Source organism: Apodemus sylvaticus, chromosome 9 (assembly GCF_947179515.1).
Source record: "Apodemus sylvaticus chromosome 9, mApoSyl1.1, whole genome shotgun sequence".
NCBI classification, from domain to species: domain Eukaryota; kingdom Metazoa; phylum Chordata; class Mammalia; order Rodentia; family Muridae; genus Apodemus; species Apodemus sylvaticus.
In genome coordinates, this window is record NC_067480.1 from 74,279,049 (window position 1) to 74,298,031 (window position 18,983).

At 38.8% G+C, this 18,983-nt stretch overlaps 1 protein-coding gene across 1 annotated transcript in view; it reads right to left on the reverse strand.

Annotated features, from left to right (window-relative positions):
• The window catches only part of Kcnh8 (potassium voltage-gated channel subfamily H member 8), a 430,038-nt gene that overhangs the window by 100,230 nt on the left and 310,825 nt on the right, over positions 1-18,983 (reverse strand). The window contains exon 8 of the mRNA XM_052192780.1: positions 1,301-1,498. Within this exon, the coding sequence (XP_052048740.1) occupies positions 1,301-1,498 (198 nt within the window). The remainder of the gene's footprint in view (positions 1-1,300; positions 1,499-18,983) is intronic.

Below are 18,983 nucleotides of genomic sequence, written 5' to 3' on the forward strand. Positions count from 1 at the left end.
ATGTGGCTTGTAAAGTTACTTTAATTCCCAAAGCTTTAGATAAATCATTTGAAAGGTATCAGCAAGAGTAGTCAATTCTGAAGAATCAGATTATGCCAAGTATTTCAACAGGCCAAGTTATAGGGAGCTGGTTTTGCTGCCAGCACAGGGCTAAAGCAGTAAAGCTTACATGTGGAGGTCTTAGGTGTTCTTAAGGAAGGTGCTTCCCCCTCTGGATCTGAGACACGAGCCAGCTTTAACGTTGACTTCATGGGATGGTAGCATTCTCAGAAAGCAGAAGTTTCTTAGGCATTCCTGGAGCCTGGGAGGTGAAGCTACCTCTGATATTGAGAGGAAGAAGTTTCTTTGAAGAAAAGCCTGCATGCCAGAAGTAAGAGCCTTGCACATCTTCCTTCTTAGCAGACTCTCACTGGTGCCCCCTACCAGCAGAAGGGATGTCCGCAGCCAAAGTAGAAAGGTTTGTGGAGTCAAAACCCTGACTTTTTCTTTTTAAATATTTTATTTATTTACATTCCAGTCATCTCTTCTCCCTCCTACAGTTCAGCAACCCATTTTTCCTCCTCTTTACCTCTGAGAGGGTGCTTCCTCCTACCAGGCCTCCCCCTTCTCTGGGGCCTCAAATCTCTCCAGGTTTAAGCACATCTCCCACTGAGGTCAGACCAGGCAGACCTCTGCCATGCATGTGCCAAGGGCCTTGGACAGAACTCAGACTTTTAAAGCAGATTATTAGAAAGTGAACCTAGGGCTTAAGGAAAATGGTACAGTAGCATACTGGTTAAGATGCCAACCCTGCTGACCTGTCTCAAGAATTACCCTTGTATTGCACCAAAACATTCAGTATAGATGTTGGAACATTTGAAACAATAAAAAATGCAAATTACTTATTCCATTGAGGTTTAGTTATTTTTTTAACCAATGATACATTAAGCATTCAAAGTTCATTACATCATTATGAGTTATGAGCAAAATTTGGAAACACTAACTTCGTTGGCGTTTCTAGTATATGAATATAATTCACTCAGGGAATTTCCAAAAGATAAATGATACTTTAAAAAACAACATTTCCCCTCCCCATATTAGCCTTTCATCTGTCCAGAAGATGGACTCATCAATACCACCATGGTCTCTGCTAATTTATGTGTATATTAAAGTGACTCAAATTTATTACCCAAGCAGTGCTTCTAGCATCTTCCAGTACCAAACAATCTATTGATTGCTATTGTGTTTCAGAACCGAGCAAAATGTAAGAGGGCATCTGGAGACTCAGTTCCCTTTCTTGATCCTGAAAAGAGTTCCTTACCACCAATCAGCATGGTACAGATGGAGAAGATCTTCTCTGCATCTGTGTTAGCAGACACATTCCCAAACCCAACGCTCGTGAGGCTGCTGAGAGTGAAGTACAGGGCTGCGATATAGGCACTTCGGATGGATGGGCCCCCCAGCGAATTGTTGCCATAGTACGGAGATTCCAGTCTCTTTCCCAGCTCATGAAGCCAACCTAGGATGAAGGGAAAAGGAAAGGCTAAGAACTGAAAACTAAGTGTCACTTTAGCTGGTATGAATATCTACATCTGAACAATTGAGAATGTGATAAAGAGTTAAGGGGAAAAAGAGTTAAAAGGAAATTAAAGGCACATTATATATTGTTGCTCTAAAACCAGAACTGTCATTTTTTTTATTCATTGCAATACAAAATATGATAATTTCATGCTCAGAGTGATTGGTGGTAGCAGAGGTTGAAATAGAAATGCCGGAGGGGCTTCCCGCCACCATCTTTGCTCCCAGACATACAGGACAGGCAGCACCAGGTACACAGAGATCTCCCAAGTTTCACATCACTTGGGACACAGACCGCCAGGCTTCTGCCTGCGCCCAAGACCTGGGCAGCTCTGCGGTTTGTCTGTGTGCCAGCCTGTCATGGGTTGTTTGCCCTGCAGAGTAATCAGCACTTGGAGGGGCTCCCTGCAACCATCTTGGCTCCCAGTTGGACAGGACAGGCAGCTCCAGGTACACAAAGACAACTGCGAGTTTAACATTGCTTGGGGCAAGACACAACAGGGCTCCAATGGCACCCAAACGTAGGGCAGCCCATCAACAATCTGTGCCAGGGGAAACCCAGTCATCCAGAGGAGCAGAAATAGCCATACAGGCTTACAGGATGTTCAAGCACCAGACAGTGCCAGCAGTACTAACTAATACTAGAGATAACCAGATGGCAAAAAGCAAATGTAGGAACATTACTAACAGAAATCAAGGCAATGTAGCAGCATCTGAACCCAATTCTCCAACAACAGCAAGTCCTGAATACCCCAACACACAAGAAAAACAAGATTTGGATTTAAAATCACTGGTCATGATGCTGTTACAGGAACACAAGAAGGAAATAAATAAATCTCTTAAAGAAATATAGGAGAAAAGGATCAAAATGTAGACACCCTCCAAAGGGAAATACAAAAATCATTTAAAGACAATCAGGAGAATATGGGTCAGTAGATAGAAGCCAATAAAGAGGAAATGCAAAAATCACTTAAAAAATATAGGAGAACATGGGTCAATAGGCAGAAGTCATGAAAGAGGGAACACAAAAATCTCTTAAAGAATTTTAGGAAAACACAAACAAGTGAAGGAACTGAACAAAGCTATCCAGGATATAAAACAGAAGTAGAAACTACTAAGAAATAACAAAGGGAGACAACTTTGTAGATAGAAAACCTCAGGAAGAAATCAGAAGTCATATATACAAATATCAACAACAATGAGATACAAGAGATAGAAGAAAGAATCTCAGATGCCATAGAAAGCAAGGAATCTACAGTCAAAGAAAATGCAAAATGCAAAAAGCTTGTAACCCAAAACACTCAGGAAATCCAGGACACAATGAGAAGACCAAACCTAAGGATTATAGGTATATATGAGAGTGAAGATTTAAAACTTAAAGGGCCAGCAAATATCTTCAACAAAATTCTGGAAGAAAACTTCCCTAACCTAAAGAGAGAGATACCCATGAACATACAAGAAGCCTACAGAACTCCAAACAGACTGGACCAGAACAGAAATACCTAACATCACATAATAATGAAAATACCAAATGTACTAAACAAAGAATATTAAAGGCAATAAGAGAAAAAGGCCAAGTAACATATAAAGGAAAACCTATCAGAATTACACCAGACTTCTCACCAGAGACCATGAAAGCTAGAAGATCCTGGGCAGATCTCATGTAGACTCTAAGAGAACACAAATGTCAGCCAAGACTACTATACTCAGCAAAACTCTCAATCACAATAGATGGAGAAACCAAGATATTCCATGGTAAAACCAAATTTACACAATATCTTTCCACAAACTCAGCTCTACAAAGGATAATAGGTGGAAAAACGCCAGTACAAGTAGGGAAACTTCACCCTGGAAAAAGCAAGATAGTAATATTCTTTCATCAAACCCAAAAGAAGATAACCACTCAAATATAAAAATAACGTAAAAAATGACAGGAAGTAATAATCACAATTCCTTAATATCTCTTAACATCAAGGGACTCAATTTCCCAATAAAAAAGACATAGACTAACAGACTGGATAGGTACACAGAATACTATATTTTTCTGCATACAGGAAACATCTTAGTGTCAAAAACAAACACTACCTCTGAGTAAAAGGCTGGAAAACAATTTTACAAGCAAATAGTCTCAGAAAACAAGCTGGAGTAGCCATTCTAATATCAGATAAAATTGACTTTCAACCTAAAGTCATCAAAAGGGACACAGAAGGACACTTCTTACTGGTCAAAGGAAAAATCCACCAAGAAGAGCCCTCAATTCTGAACACCTATGCTCCAAGTGCTAGGGCACCCTCATTCATAAAAGAAACTTTACTAAAGCTCAAAGCACACATTGCACCTAACACAATAATTGTGGGTGACTTCAACACTCCACTCTCCTCAATGGACCAAACAGGAAAACAGAAAATAAACAGGGACACAGTGAAACTAATTGAAGCTTTAGACCAATTGGATTTAACATATATATATATATATATATATATATATATATATATATATATATATATATATATATATACATTTCATCCTAAAGCAAAAGAATGTACCTTTTTCTCTGCACCTCATGCTACCTTCTCCAAAAATCGATCATATAATTGATCACAAGACAGACCTCAACAAATATATGAAGATCGAACTAATCCCATGCCTCCTATCAGATCACTATGGAGTAAAAGTGGTCTTCAATAGCAGCAAAAACAACAGAAAGCCCACAAACACATGGAGGCTGAACAATACTCTACTCGATACCTTGGTCAAGGAAGAAATAAAGAAAGAAATCAAAGACTTTTTAGAATTTAATGAAAATGAAGGCACAACATACCCAAATTTATGGGACACAATGAAAGCAGTGATAAGAGGAAAACACAAAGCCCTGAGTGCCTCCAAAAAGAAACAGGAGAGAGCATACACTAGCAGCTTAAGAGCACAATAGCACCTGAAAGCACTGGAACAAAAAGCTAATTCACCTAGGAGGAGTAGAAGACAGGAAATCATCAAGCTCAGGGCTGAAATCAATCAAGAGGAAACAAAGAGAACCATACAAAGAATCAACAAAACAAGGAGCTGGTTCTTTGAGAAAATCAACAGGATAGATAATCCCTTAGCCAGACTAACCAAAGGGCACAGAGACAGTATCCAAATTAACAAAATTAGTAATGAAAAGGGATATATAACAACAAAAACTGAGGAAATTCAAAAAATCATCAGATCCTACTACAAAAGCATATACTCAACACAACTGGAGAACCTGGAGGAAATGGACAATTTCCTAGATAGATACCAAATACCAAAATTAAATCAGGATCAAATAGATCATCTAAACAGTCCCATAGCCCCTAAAGAAATAAAAGGGGTCATTGAAAGTCTCCCAACCAAATCAAACATGGGACCAGATGGTTTTAGTGCAGAATTCTATCAGACCTTCAAAGAAGACCTAACACTAATACTCTTCAAACTATTCCACAAAATAGAAACAGAGGGAACACTGCACAACTCGTTCTACGAAGCCACAATTATGCTGATACCAAAACCACACAAAGATCCAACAAAGAAAGAGAACTTCAGGCCAATTTCCCTTATGAATATCGATGCAAAAATACTCAATAAAATTTTTGCCCACCGACTCCAAAAACATATCAAAATGATCATCCACCATGATCAAGTAGGCTTCATCCCAGGGATGTAGGGGTGGTTCTATATATGGAAATCCATCAATGCAATCCACTACATAAACAAACTCAAATTAAAAAAAAAACATAGTCATTTCATTAGATGCTGAAAAAGCATTTGACAAAATTCAGCATCCTTTCATGCTAAAAGTCTTGGAAAGAACAGGTATTTAAGGCCCATACCTAAACATAGTAAAAGCAATATACAGCAAAATGGTAGCTAACATCAAACTAAATGGAGAGAAACTTGAAACAATCCCACTAAAATCAGGGACTAGACAAGGCTGCACCTCTCTCCATATCTTTTCAACATAGTACTTGAAGTTCTAGCTAGAGCAATTAGACATCATAAGGAGTCAAAGGGATACAAGTTGGAAAGGAAGAAGTCAAACTATCACTATTCCCAGATGATATTATAGTCTACTTAAGTGACCCAAAAAACTTCACCAGAGAACTCCTACAGCTGATAAACAACTTCAGCAAAGTGGCTGATTATAAAATCAACTCAAGCAAATCAGTAGCCTTCCTATACTCAAAGGATAAGCAGGATGAAAAAGAAGTTAGGGAAATGACACCCTTTACAATAGCCACAAACAATATAAAGTATCTTGGTGTGTCTCTAACCAAACAAATGAAAGATTTGTATGATAAGAACTTCAGATCTCTGAAGAAGGAAATTGAAGAAGACCTTATAAAATGGAAAAATCTTACATGCTGATGGATTTGCAGGGTTAATATAGTTAAAATGGTCATCTTGCCAAAAGCAATCTACAGATTCAACATAATCCCCATCAAAATCTCAACTTAGTTCTTAATAGTGTTAGAAAGAGCAATTCTTAAATTCATCTGGAATAACAAAAAACCCAGGATAGCTAAAACTATTCTGAAAAGTAAAAGAACTTCTGGGGGAATCAGTTTCTTAGACCTCAAGCAATACTACAGAGCAATAGTGTTAAAAACTGCATGGTATTGGTACAGTGACAGGCAAGTGAACCAATGCAATAGGATTGAAGACCCAGAAATGAATCCACACACCTATGGTCACTTGATCTTCAACAAAGGAGCAGAAAACATCCAGTGGAAAAAAGATAGTCTTTTCAACAAATGGTGCTGGTTCAACTGGAGGTCAGCATGCAGAAGAATGTGAGTTTATCCATCCTTTTCTCCTCGAACTAATCTCAACTCCAAGTGGATCAAGGACCTCCACATAATACCAGACACACTGAAACTAATAGAAAAGAAATTGGGGAAGATCCTTGAGGACATTGGCACTGGGGAAAAGTTCCTGAACTGAACACCAATAGCTTATGCTATAAGATCAAGAATTGACAAATGGGACCTCATAAAATTAAAATGTTTTTGTAAGGCAAAGGACACTGTCGAAAGGACAAAATGGCAACCAACAAATTGGGAAAAGGTTTTCACCAACCCTACATCAGATAGAGGGCTAATATCCAGTATATACAAATAACTCAAGAAGTTAGATCCCAGAGGACCAAATTACTCTATTAAAAAATGGGGTACAGAGCTAAACAAAGAATTTTTACTTGAAGAACTTTGGAAGGATGAGAAGCACCTTGAGAAATGTTCAACATCATTAGTCACTAGGGAAATGCAAATCAAAACAACCCTGAGATGTCACCTCACACCAGTCAGAATGGCTAAAGTTAAAAACTCAGGAGACAGCAGGTGTTGGTTAGGGTGTTAAGAAAGAGGAAAACTCTTCCACTGCTGGTGGGATTGCAAACTGGTACAATCACTCTCGAAATCAGTCTGGCGGTTCCTCAGAAAACTGGGCATGATACTTCCAGAGGACCCTGTTGTACCACTCCTGGGCATATACCCAGAGGATTCCCTGGCATGCAATAAGGACACATGCTCCACTATGCTCATAGCAGTCCTATTTATAATTGCCAGAAGCTGGAAAGAACCCACATGTCCCTCAGTGGAGGAATGGATACAGAAAATGTGGTATATTTATACAATGGAATACTTCTCAGCAATTAAAAACAATGAATGCATGAAATTTTTAGGCAAATTGTTGGAACTGGAAAATATCATGCTAAGTGAGGTAACCCAATCACAAAAGAATACACATGGAATGCAGTCACTGATAAGTGGATATTAATTAGCCCAGAAGATCTGAATACTCAAGACACAATTAACATATCAAGTGATTCCCAAGAAGAAGGAAGGAGAGGGCCCTGGTCCTAGAAAGGCTTGATCCAGCATTGTAGGAGATTACCAGCACAGAGAAATGGGAGGGGGGCAATTGGGGAATGGGCAGAGGGAAGAGGGCTTATGGGACCTATGCGAAGGGGGGAACCGGGAAAGGGGAAAGCATTTGGAATGTAAACAAAGAATATAGAAAATAAAAAAAAAAACAACCAAACAAACAAAAAAAGAAATAGAAATGCCTACTCTTAGCACCAATGAGAAGCAGACACATCCTATGAAACTCATCTCAGAAGTCATTTTAAAGGGACATAAGGACAGAATGGTGTTTTATTTTAAATCATTTACTTAGTCTGGTGCTGAAATTGAATGTTCCTGTCCTATGCTAGGCAATCACTCCACTGCTTGAGTTACACCCCATCCCTGAGTAATACTTTAAATCCTACATGATAAACAGCTTCATACAAATGGGTGTTGCTCCTATTTGGTAAAGCCCTCTGAATTTCATAGTCAACTGATACTAAGTTACCTTCTAAGTCCCATTGTCTAAGTACCTTAGACCATGTTGCTTTACTCAGAAGATCTCCCCAAACTTTCACTCTGTGTTAGGGAGAGCAGGAACCCTAGACATATAAGTGATACTCAAACAGAATTTGATACCCCACAACTATTTTAGTACATAGTGTAATTTTATTTAGGGCAAATGTTTTAAATATGTCTAGCATATTATACCTCAGTTATATTGTTATGGATTTATAAAAATCTATGTTAATAAAACAGAAAGAATACTATATATAATATTGGTATCTTCTACAATGAAAACACAACACAAGGCCACTTTAAAATATTTTATCGACCTAGGCAATTACCCAGGGATAGTGAAGTCATGGATCTTGGAAGAGAACCTATAACTGCAACTTTACTAAACCAGCATAATCCCTAATTGCATTCTAAAAATGTGTTCTTATACTTATAGATTAGTGTAGTCCTCACCCCTCATCAAGGAAACTTATTCTTTTCAATAGTTGTAGAGCATTACAGAAAAACATGACCAATAAAAATGAAGTTATGGAGGCCAATGGATACATCTGATATAATGCTTGTACCTAAAGTTCAGGGAATCGTTGCTGAAGATAGGGGTGAAAGATTCTACAAGCCAGAGAACTAGAGAGTTTACTGTGAGACAGAGCCTTCTAGTAATGTCAGTTGTCTCACTAACAAATCTGCCTAACAATGAGCAGAGCAAAGAAAACAATAGACATATCAAAGGGAATGGGGGAAAGACAGCAAGAACTCAGTTCTATACAAAGAACTATGGGCAACTAAGCAATGCTAAGAGTAGGAGAAAGAGTTTTCCTTGGAGAAAATCACACCAAATGGTCAGTCCTGAAAACATACACACACACATAAGTAATGCTATACAGACTGAGCAGATTGTATTTATGTATCTAAGAATGTGTATGCATGTAACAATAGCTTAAAAATGAACGTATAAAATTGAGAGAGTATAAGGAAGAGTATATGAGAAAATTTGGAGAGAGAAAAGGGAAGGGGAAAATTATATAATTACAATCTAAAAAATAAAAAAATAATACAGAAACAGAAAATCTTTTTAAAATTAAAATTCTTAAAATCACAATTAGATAAATCGAACAATTCAGTAAGCATAAAATATTCTATTTGACACACTTGCCATTTGAGATTTTCTATTTTATAATTTTTTCTGTGATATGCATACAGGCTTCATATGACTTTGGGATAGCATTCACAAATCACCAATTAAAAAAGCACTTCATTTAATGGCTGCCCAGGAAAAAAGATGTAATTCCATTACATTTCTTAAAGTAGTAATAAGATTTTAAACTTCTAGTTTGTAGAACTGGGTTAGGTAATTAAAATGCAAATTTGAATCAGCTGAGGATTCCTTGACAGCCAGGAGAAAAGCTTGTTGGGAAGTACCATTTTTGGCATCCATACAACCAGAGAAGCCTTTCTATCCTGTAGTATGTATCAGAAAGGTCTAGGAAGGGCCTGGTGATCACCTTGCAAGGGGTCCCCCTCCTATTGTAGCTCAGCATTTCCTGTTCAGCAGTTGGGACAGGCAGAGGATTTGCCTTTGTAAAAATGTTCCCAATTATCCCTGGACTATACTTTTTCTAATGAGGGCTCTTAAGGCAATCTAGGGGAAAGTGTCACAAGACTACATTAGTCTACCCAAGTTCCACCCACTTTAACTGAATCAGAATAGCTGTGGGTAGACTTTAAACATTCATAATGGGATCTAATGTGAGAACTGGACTTGGAGACACCACATTTTAAACTTTAGCAAGGCTCTGATGATGACAGGATTTAATGAAGGTCAATTTATGAGTTGAGTCATTAATAAATGTATATCAAGTTATTTTATGATAATGTGAGACCCAGGAGAACATTGCTGTAAACACAACAATGTGTGGACATTTGGGAATCTGTGCTACCCTTTTACATAGAGTACAATAAAGTATTTTTTGGTTAAAAAAAAAAAGGCAATAGGATGTAAGGAAGACATTCCCAATGTATGGCCACTCACTTTGTCTTGAAAAACTTCATGGAAGAAATGTTTCTAGACTGAAAATCTGGATTCTGATATTTATCTGCTATGGAAGCAGCTAATCTCTTTATTTTCTCATTTTACATTTAGTCTAACCCGAGTTATTACAGTGTTATTAAGTGAGATGCCACATTAAGAAAATAAAAAAACCCTTAGCTTGCAGATGCTTGGTATATAGTGTCTCATTTCACCATCTTTCTTCTTTTCAGGAAGGAGAAAGGGGACAGATTATAGGAACAAAAGTGGCTAGAACCCCTCACTTGGGAAGCTGGTTGAAGCCTTCGGTCTGCAGAGAAGCAAGAGCTTCAGCCTATTTACAGTTCAAGACCTTTCATCCCATTGCAGTTGTGAACCTGCAAATTTTCCTTCCCTCTCTTCCTTTCTAGCTTGCTTCCTTCCTTCCTTCCTTCCTCCCTCCCTCTCTCAAAATACATTGTATGCATAAAATATAATTTAAAAAAGAAATGGATATGCACATATAGAAACAAGACATTATACAAGAATGGGGCTGCATTTCTTATCTATCAACAGTGCTCAGAGTAAACAAGCAATTCAGGTGAACAACAGATCCTGATGTGCTGTATCTTGGTGCACTGTAGGAAGAGGCAGGGCACAAAAGTGAAGTTTGGGAGCAGGCTCTGCATCTGTCTGCATCACTTTCAGGATGGGTCCTTCCGCAGCAGAGTTCAGCTCTCTGGAAATAGCAGTGGGAGACTGAATAGCTGAGGCCAGGCTCTCCTTCAGAATGCCTCCAAGTTGTGCTCTAAGGCAACATCACCTCATCTTTGCTTGGTAAAGAATTGATTGGAGAAGCAAGTTCTTTTGCTGTACTTTGGTCATATTTGATAACTACAGGAAATTAGAAAGATGTCTTTGCCCAGAGAGTCACTATTACTAGGTATACTTTTGGTTCTCAGTTGAAACTAAAGGAGGAAAAGTACCACAATGAAACCTCCACATCATGCACTGGACAAGCTGTGTGGTCAGACCTGGACCATGGACCAGAAACATCTGCTGACCTTACTTGATTAGAGTAGTTATTGATTTACAGAACTGAACTTTCTCAATAATATAAGAAAACCAGGTACCCAATACCTTTCTTTACTTACATGTCTTAATTTGAAGAATAAAACATTAAGTTTCTGTAGAAGTTCATTTCCATTGTAAAATGGCAGTTTATATCAGGACATACACATACTATACTTTCATCTCCTGTGACTCTTACACATGTATGAGATTACATTTGAACAAGCAACATATTACAAGAGAACAGACCTACATTTGTTGATATTGTATCTCTTTTCTGTCTAGCCAACTGTTCATATATTTTGAGAAACATCTTGTTTTTGCACAGGGTTGCTTGTAATTGCTACAACTGACAGAGCAGAAGCCATAGCTGCAATCATAAGGGAGAAAAAAATTCTAGTATCTGAAAGGGAGGTCACACTCACAAATCTGGAGACTAACTCTGGACTAAATAAAACTTCACAGAACAGCTTGTCTGAAATGAGCACACATGTTCTATAGTGGGACAGTGCTGTGCAGAAGACACTATTTAGCCAATTTTGATTCTGTTTTTACACCAGAGAAATTAATTTTTCTAAAGGGAATGGATGCCCTAGAACAGTCTGCTTGCTTTTGCCTGGGTTGGATGAAAACAAGCATATACAAAAAGGCATAGAATCTAAATATATAGAGCATGCTGTCATGTGTTAAAAACAAAAGATTTATAATAACCTTGTTGTTAAACAGAGTATCTGAAGAGCAGAGATTTGTGAAATAACCAGGCAGTAGTGACACAAGTCTGCTTCCCAGGAGAGGCTGCTATCTGACCAAAGGCTCACTAGCAGCTACTGCTAAGATAAAGATGGAGACTATTGCATTTTGAAGCACATGACATGTCTGCTCTAGTTCCATGGTGAAACAGTCTTTCAGACCAGGGAATCATATATGCTCTTATAATCACCAAGAAAAATTGAACACTTGTAAAACTACTCCTGCATTTGCCTGTTTTCTGTGGTCTACTAAGGATTTGAAAATTTCACACAGTTAAAAAATAACTCTGACTTTTGATTGGGTGTGCTTTTCATTTAATCACTGTGTGATGGCTAATACTGTCTTCTGAAAACACCTAGAAGACAATGCACTGCTGAGGCCTGTGTTTATCTCAATTAAGTTTTAACTATTAGAAAAATTAATTTCTCTGGAGCTGCACTACTTCATAGACTGGGGCAATCAACTGAATGCAAGGGAGAAAGCCCGATGGGCACTAGCATCCACTCTTCCTTGCTTTCTAACTGCAGAAGCAGTATGACCAGATACTGGCAGCAGCTGCTGCTAGGACCTCTCTTCCATGATAGATTGTACCTTCAGTCTGCGGATTCAAGGAAACCCTTTCTTATTTAAGATGCTTCTGTAAGGTATTTTATTACAGTGCCAGGGAAAGTCACTAATATTATATGATTAATTTGAATATTACCCTGTCAAATAGGTCATTTTCACACACACACACACACACACACACACACACACACACACACACACACACACAAACACACAATCACCCAGCCACCACTACCACCACCAACCACCCCGACATAAACAATCCTAGGAGGAATGAGAAACATGGAATGATCAGAAAGCACAGTTGAGCAGCTACTGTGGAGTTTCCTGGTTGATCCCGCAAAGAAGCAGAGCGCACCATCTGTTTCCATCTAACTAGGGCACTTCCAGATGCTTCCCAAATCTCAAGTAAAAAATAGAGGAAATTGTAACAAAGATTAGTCTCATGGCTAAGTTGGCAGAGCACTGACGATGAACCGCTTGCTTCAGCCTTCTTACATAAAACATTTATAGTTAACAGCCTTTTCAGAGGTGGGCTCCAACATGGACACTTCTTTCTTAGGTTAGTTGTTCTGGTGGCTTAATCAGATTTTGAAATAAACATCTATGACTGAGCCTGGAGTATTACTTCCAAAGATTACTTTTCACTCAGAAATATTTAAATCTAAAGCACTTGGTACTTGGTACTTGGATTGGGCCAAAAGGTCTGTACAAGAAATACAGATTGAAATAAACAGAATCAAGTCCAGGCACATCACTGTAATTCATTGTTGATACACTAAAGGGTCCATAATCTACTACTGATTTCCTTGTTGATGTTCTCTTTTCTTGAGGGTTTAGAATGATAAAAAGCTAGAGAAGAGAAATTCAGGGATGTGTCTTCAAGGGGTAAATAGTTTTCTGCTGATCTGCCAGGTTGTCTGGCAGTTATTTAACCTAAAAGGACAGAGCTCCATCATCTCTTGAAAGAGTCTTAAGTCAGCTTGGTAGGCAAAATTTAAAGTTCTGATATTTCTTTCAGGTGAGTGAAAGCCTACTACACCATTACAAGAGGAACACCAAAACATAGCAAACCATTAAATAAACTTGGCTATTCTACATAGGGTCCATGGGGTGTTCTTTATGACAGCCCAGTATGACACTCTCCCCAAGGGCTTTCCTTCCTTCAACTTTCTAGGAAAACTCTAAATACCTTTGGGATATCAGCCTTTATTCTCTTTCAGAAGGGTAGACTCTCTTACATCTAACAATGCATCTCAAAGTATACATAGAACTTTCATGACTTGATGGGTTATAGTATACAACTGGGGAGAGCTGAAGGTCTGGTGGGACACTTTTAAGTGAGATACACAGTGTAGAGGAATGTAAACCATAAGGAGACACAAGAAACACAAGAGAGATAGAAGAGAAGCATGAGGATAAAGTGTGTGTCAGAGCCAGGCATTCCGATTACTGTATGAGCCGGGCACCAGAGCATCCCAGCACTTGAGCATTGCAGCTGTAGCACAGGTAGGAGACTTGTAGAAGGATGCTGTCTATGGTTTTCATTTCCTAGTGATCTGTTTAATCTTTGACATTCTCTTAGTCTTCTCCACTCTACAATGAAGAAGATGACAGCAGCTCACAACACAGGCTGTGCAAAATGACCAGAGGAATGCATACAGCAGCACACTCGTCAAGCAAAAGGCTGCTGCTTTAAAGGCCTGGGAGTTTTGTTGAACTAAGATTCACGTGGACTTAAATTATGCTCTATTGTTGAAAATGTACAGACTATCTATCCACCATTCATATAAGTAGAAAATACCATACCAGTTACACCACTCTTGGGAGCCAATGAGTTGTCAGTTATATTTATAATGTATGGCACTTTCTATCACGCAGGCACACACACACACACACACACATACACACACACACACACAATCAAGCTGTAAAGAAGCTTTATGTAATTGATGTACTTTGTGGCTCCCCAACACCCTATGATACAGGTTGTGTGGTGTTATATTTTCATTTGTGAACTCACAATTATGTGCTGATCATCAGAGGTAACTATAGATAATATTATTTAATCTTGTACCATGTACATTATTTTTTTTGGAATTGTAAGAGATAAGGCATTCAGTTCTCAATATACATATTAAAATGGTGGTGATTAAGAATGTCTAGACAAAAACACAAGCAAAGGTAGGTGTGTGTTAGAGAGCGAGATTAGTTATTAAATCTGGGTTTGTCAAAACTAAAAGACAGTATATTGTTTGGTTTGCTGTTCTATGTCTACATATTCCTTTGATAAGCACCAGTCCCCTGATGGACTCCATCTCTTTAATGGAAATTGTGATCCTTGTAGAATTTTCTGATATCAATTTTTTCATCTCCCTGAATATAGGAGCATTTCATGATGTCATCTCCCCCATGCTTTCTGTTAGCATACCAGGACATATGGCTTATGGCCTTTGTGTTCTTTCTGTGGATGGAAAGTTTTGTGAGATCTTTCTCACTTCTACCCTTGGGAGCCTTAGTGATTTTTCCAAAGGTAGAAAGGGACGTGTTAATGTTCTGTGTAGGCAGTCGTGGGTAATAGAAGAGCTTTTTGGAACCACAGATTGAACTCCAGCAACTTTTTGATGCTTCAGTTTCCAGGAATAGAACTCCAGTTACTCTCTTATTGACTTCGCAAGAGATTTTATATAGGTCAGATCTACACTGCTGAGAAATTAAAGATCTTACTACTGCTATTTTTTATGAGGATCTACATCTTCATGTGATTTCTTTCACACAATTAAAATTGTTAGATAAAGTAGTCATCCCAAGTCACCTGTTAACCATGCCACTAGTTAGCACTTGACTTCCATTTTTAGTCACAGACATCAGCTATTTGCCTACAGATCCATATGTAGCAACTCTAATGCCCCTTTAAGGAGTCAATAGGGTAGAGAGAAGGTGATTTAATCTCTAACCTGGCACACAAAGTCTGGTTAACTTACAATATAACCCAAGTGAAGCAGGTTGTTTAATCAGAAGTCTAATCAGGGTCAACAGTAACCATTGAAAAGCAGTCCTGAATGGTGGACTCAAGCACCCACAGCCCATTTCCCTTTGAGGCCCACACATTTGCTCTCCCTGTTAAGTATTAACACATCACTCTCTGGCCATGTTCATTGTACTCATTGGCTCTTTGTCCCTTGCTGTTTATGTATGATAGTATGTGGGAAGGAGTCTGTCTTTATTCAAAACCATATAAATTTCTGAAGCAACAACTCAAGACAAACTGGAAAAATGGAGAGTCCAGAGAAAGAAGAAAGGAACCCATTTGGAAGAAATGCAAATGAAAACGGAGGTCCAGGAAAATGTGATGGTGATGAAGAAAATATCTCTTGGCCGTGAAGCAAAAGTATGTTGACGTAAATTATAGAAAAAGCTGACAGGTACTGCAGAGCCTCATCATTCACTGGCAAATCCAGTCTGTGTGAGGTCAACTGTCCTTTTGTTTAAGACCATTTCATTCCATCAGAGGCTCCAAAGACTTTTCAGCCCCCCTACCCATGTTATTAACCTCCGACACTGAACCAAGTCATGTCAATTCTCTGTCTGACAGTTTCCTTTCCAGTTGCTGTGATTAAAATTACTCTGAGAAAAGCAGCTTAAGAGAGAAAGGGTCTCTTTGGTTCAGAATTACAGGATTTAATCCATGATTATGGGCAAGGAGTGGTGGCAGGCATTTGAGGTAGTAGCAATATATCCACTGCCAAGAGCAGATAGCAGTAAGTTAATGAGCACGTGCTAGCAATAATCTCTCTCTCTCTCTCTCTCTCTCTCTCTCTCTCTCTCTCTCTCTCTCTCACACACACACACACACACACACATTCAGTTCAGGAATCTTTACATGAAATGATGAACCTACAGTCAAGGTGCGTTCTCCCACTTAACACAATCAAGAAAGATCCCTGGGAGCAGTGGTTCTCAACTTGTGGGTGGCAACCTCACCCCACTGGGTCACATATCAGATATCCTGCCTATCATAATGATTCATAACAATGGCAAAATTACAGTTATGAAGTAGCAGTGAAATAATTTTATGGTAGAGGTCATCAGAGCATGAGGAACTGTATTAAACATTTTCAGAATTAGGAAGGTTGAGAATCACTTCCTTAGAGACACAGCTGCAGCTCAACTTAGACTATTGTTCCTTGAGACTGCCTGCCTTCCGAGATGATTCTAGATTGTGTCAGGATGGCAGTGACAACTAACCACCCTATGTTGTATGCTGAGGACAAGTTTACTCCATGTGCTAGTGAGCTGCAACACTTTTCAGAGAGTTCTGACAATCAGAATGTTCATTCTGATGTAGTGAACCTCCAGGGAGTCTATGTGAATAATTACATCAGAGGTTTGGAGACACCAGAGCCACAGGAACCAACAGAAACCTTTCGAACTCATTTGCCTAGATCTTTCTCTACTGCATTTGGAACAAATGTGTTGTTTATGTTACCATGGCAGTTCCTCCAAGAGCCACAGCCTGACTTTGGGAAACATGGGTATCATTCAGAATTTCTAATGAGTAACACTTGACAGCTGTCAGCATCTCGACTTCAAACCATCCCTGCCACGGCCATCTTTTTAAAATCCCATTAGGCTGCTTGCAGTGCTAGGGATACCCTCTTTGAGAATTTCACAATCCTGTAGTTTGTCAAAGTTTTCCTTGGTGCTTTGTCTCAGGCAATGGTGGTTTGGTTTTTCTTTGTTTGGAGTGGTAGGGTTTGTAGCTGTGGTTGTTTAGGGCTCTGGCAGCAATTGTCCTTTTATGACGAGACTGAATTCTCTTCATTTTCCTTCCCAACATCTGGTTCCTAACCGATTTACAATAACAACACCTCCGTTTGCTTTTCTTCCACTTAATTCTGAAATGGTTCCTTTAACCAGGGAAAATGACATTACCTTTAATGTTTCCTCTGTTCAACGGTGTGTACACCTTAGATAGTTTTGACCATAAACGGTATTCTTTTCCACGCTCAATATCCTATAGTATTGTATGCTCTATACAAGCATAAGCAAAAAACATATAAATGAAGAAAATGAAGTACTGCCTGGAACAGTGAGAATAAGTCTTGTAGAACACTGTGCCATCCTCAAGAAATGACATAACCCTTGAGCTCATGAACTCTGAATAGCTATGACTGCCACAGGAGACCTGTGAAAGCTCATTAGTGTTCCATTATGGTGTGAGAGATGGGTTTATAAGGTCTTACTTTTCTATAAAGACATACAGTCAGTAATATTTGCTGGGCAGGGGGAATGGGACTCAGGATATTGACCTCATTCTAAATATTATGTATATACATACACACACATGCTGGGAGGAAGGATAGTCTTTCTTCAGTGGTGTAGACCATTTACAAGTTTCCCATGATTCTGTAAGAGTAACTCTTCAACCATATTCCTATTAATGACCCCAAGTTACCAGATTGCACTTGGGTAGAATTATTTCTTTTTTTTATTGTTTAATTGTTGGCATAATTTCTGGGGTGACCAAATATTTGCTCATCTGAAAAGCCCATCCAGCAGTGAACTTAAGGAAGAGAGAGAAAGACTGTGCACTGTTCAAGGTCACCAGGACTTGAACTGCATTGGAGGCAAAAAGTAGCTAAGATCTCTGAAAACATCTGAGTGGTGGGTACCAGGCTAGGAAAACATGTGTAAAACCACACAGCTTACTCGAACACAATGATTTGACCTGACCATCGTGATGATTTCCCTCCCCTGCAATATAATCCATTACATAAAGATAAAAATAAAATCATAAGATATTCAGCCCACATTTCTAGCTGTGGATGCTCAGATTGCTTCTGGACCAAGGTGCTGTAGATTCTTACAGGTGCAGGCCCAGTTGGTCAGCAACCACCTTTTTATTGCATCTCCTGCTGTGTGGTGCAGATTCAGGGGTCAACCTGTCTTACTGCACCCAAGACATACTTCTCGCCACATTTCCCTGGTAAATGCACTTTGTACGATCCTGCATTTGTCTGTGTCTCTGTTTCATCATTAACACCTTCTGCCATTGGCAGCTGGTTCTCAAGGACTGTTGTGCTAAAGTAGTATGGTGCAAGAAGTCATGTCAAATATATTTAACATACAAGTTCACAGGTTTAAAAATAGTTTCCTCTTCTTCAAAGGTATCAAAATGAGAACCTACAAGAAAATATGGAACTAAACTGCTGTAGCCAAAACAGATGCTCAACGTAATGGGTGACATCCTACAAAAACTTTGAAGAAATTTAACAGGAAAAAATGGTGAAGTAATGTTCTCCAGTGTATTTGTGAGTGTGAGTGTGTACCTGAGAGTGGAGGCACAACAATGTGAAGGTTGGCACAATTCTCTCTAGCACCAGGGAGTTCACTAAACTCTACTTTGATGATAATTAAGAATAAAAAGTTAATACAAATTTTGTTTTTTTTTTCAATTTAGGAAGTTTAGAACGAAGTTTTTTGTAAATTTTAAGGCAAATGATATTGAAATGTGAGGAAGCTGTGGAGAAAGTTTATAGGTGGTGTGGTGTGACTGAAAAGCCCAAATACAGACACCTTTCAAGCCCCAGAGAGACTCACAAGGGACATTTCATATTGCTGATATTTAACTCTTATGCTTGATTCTA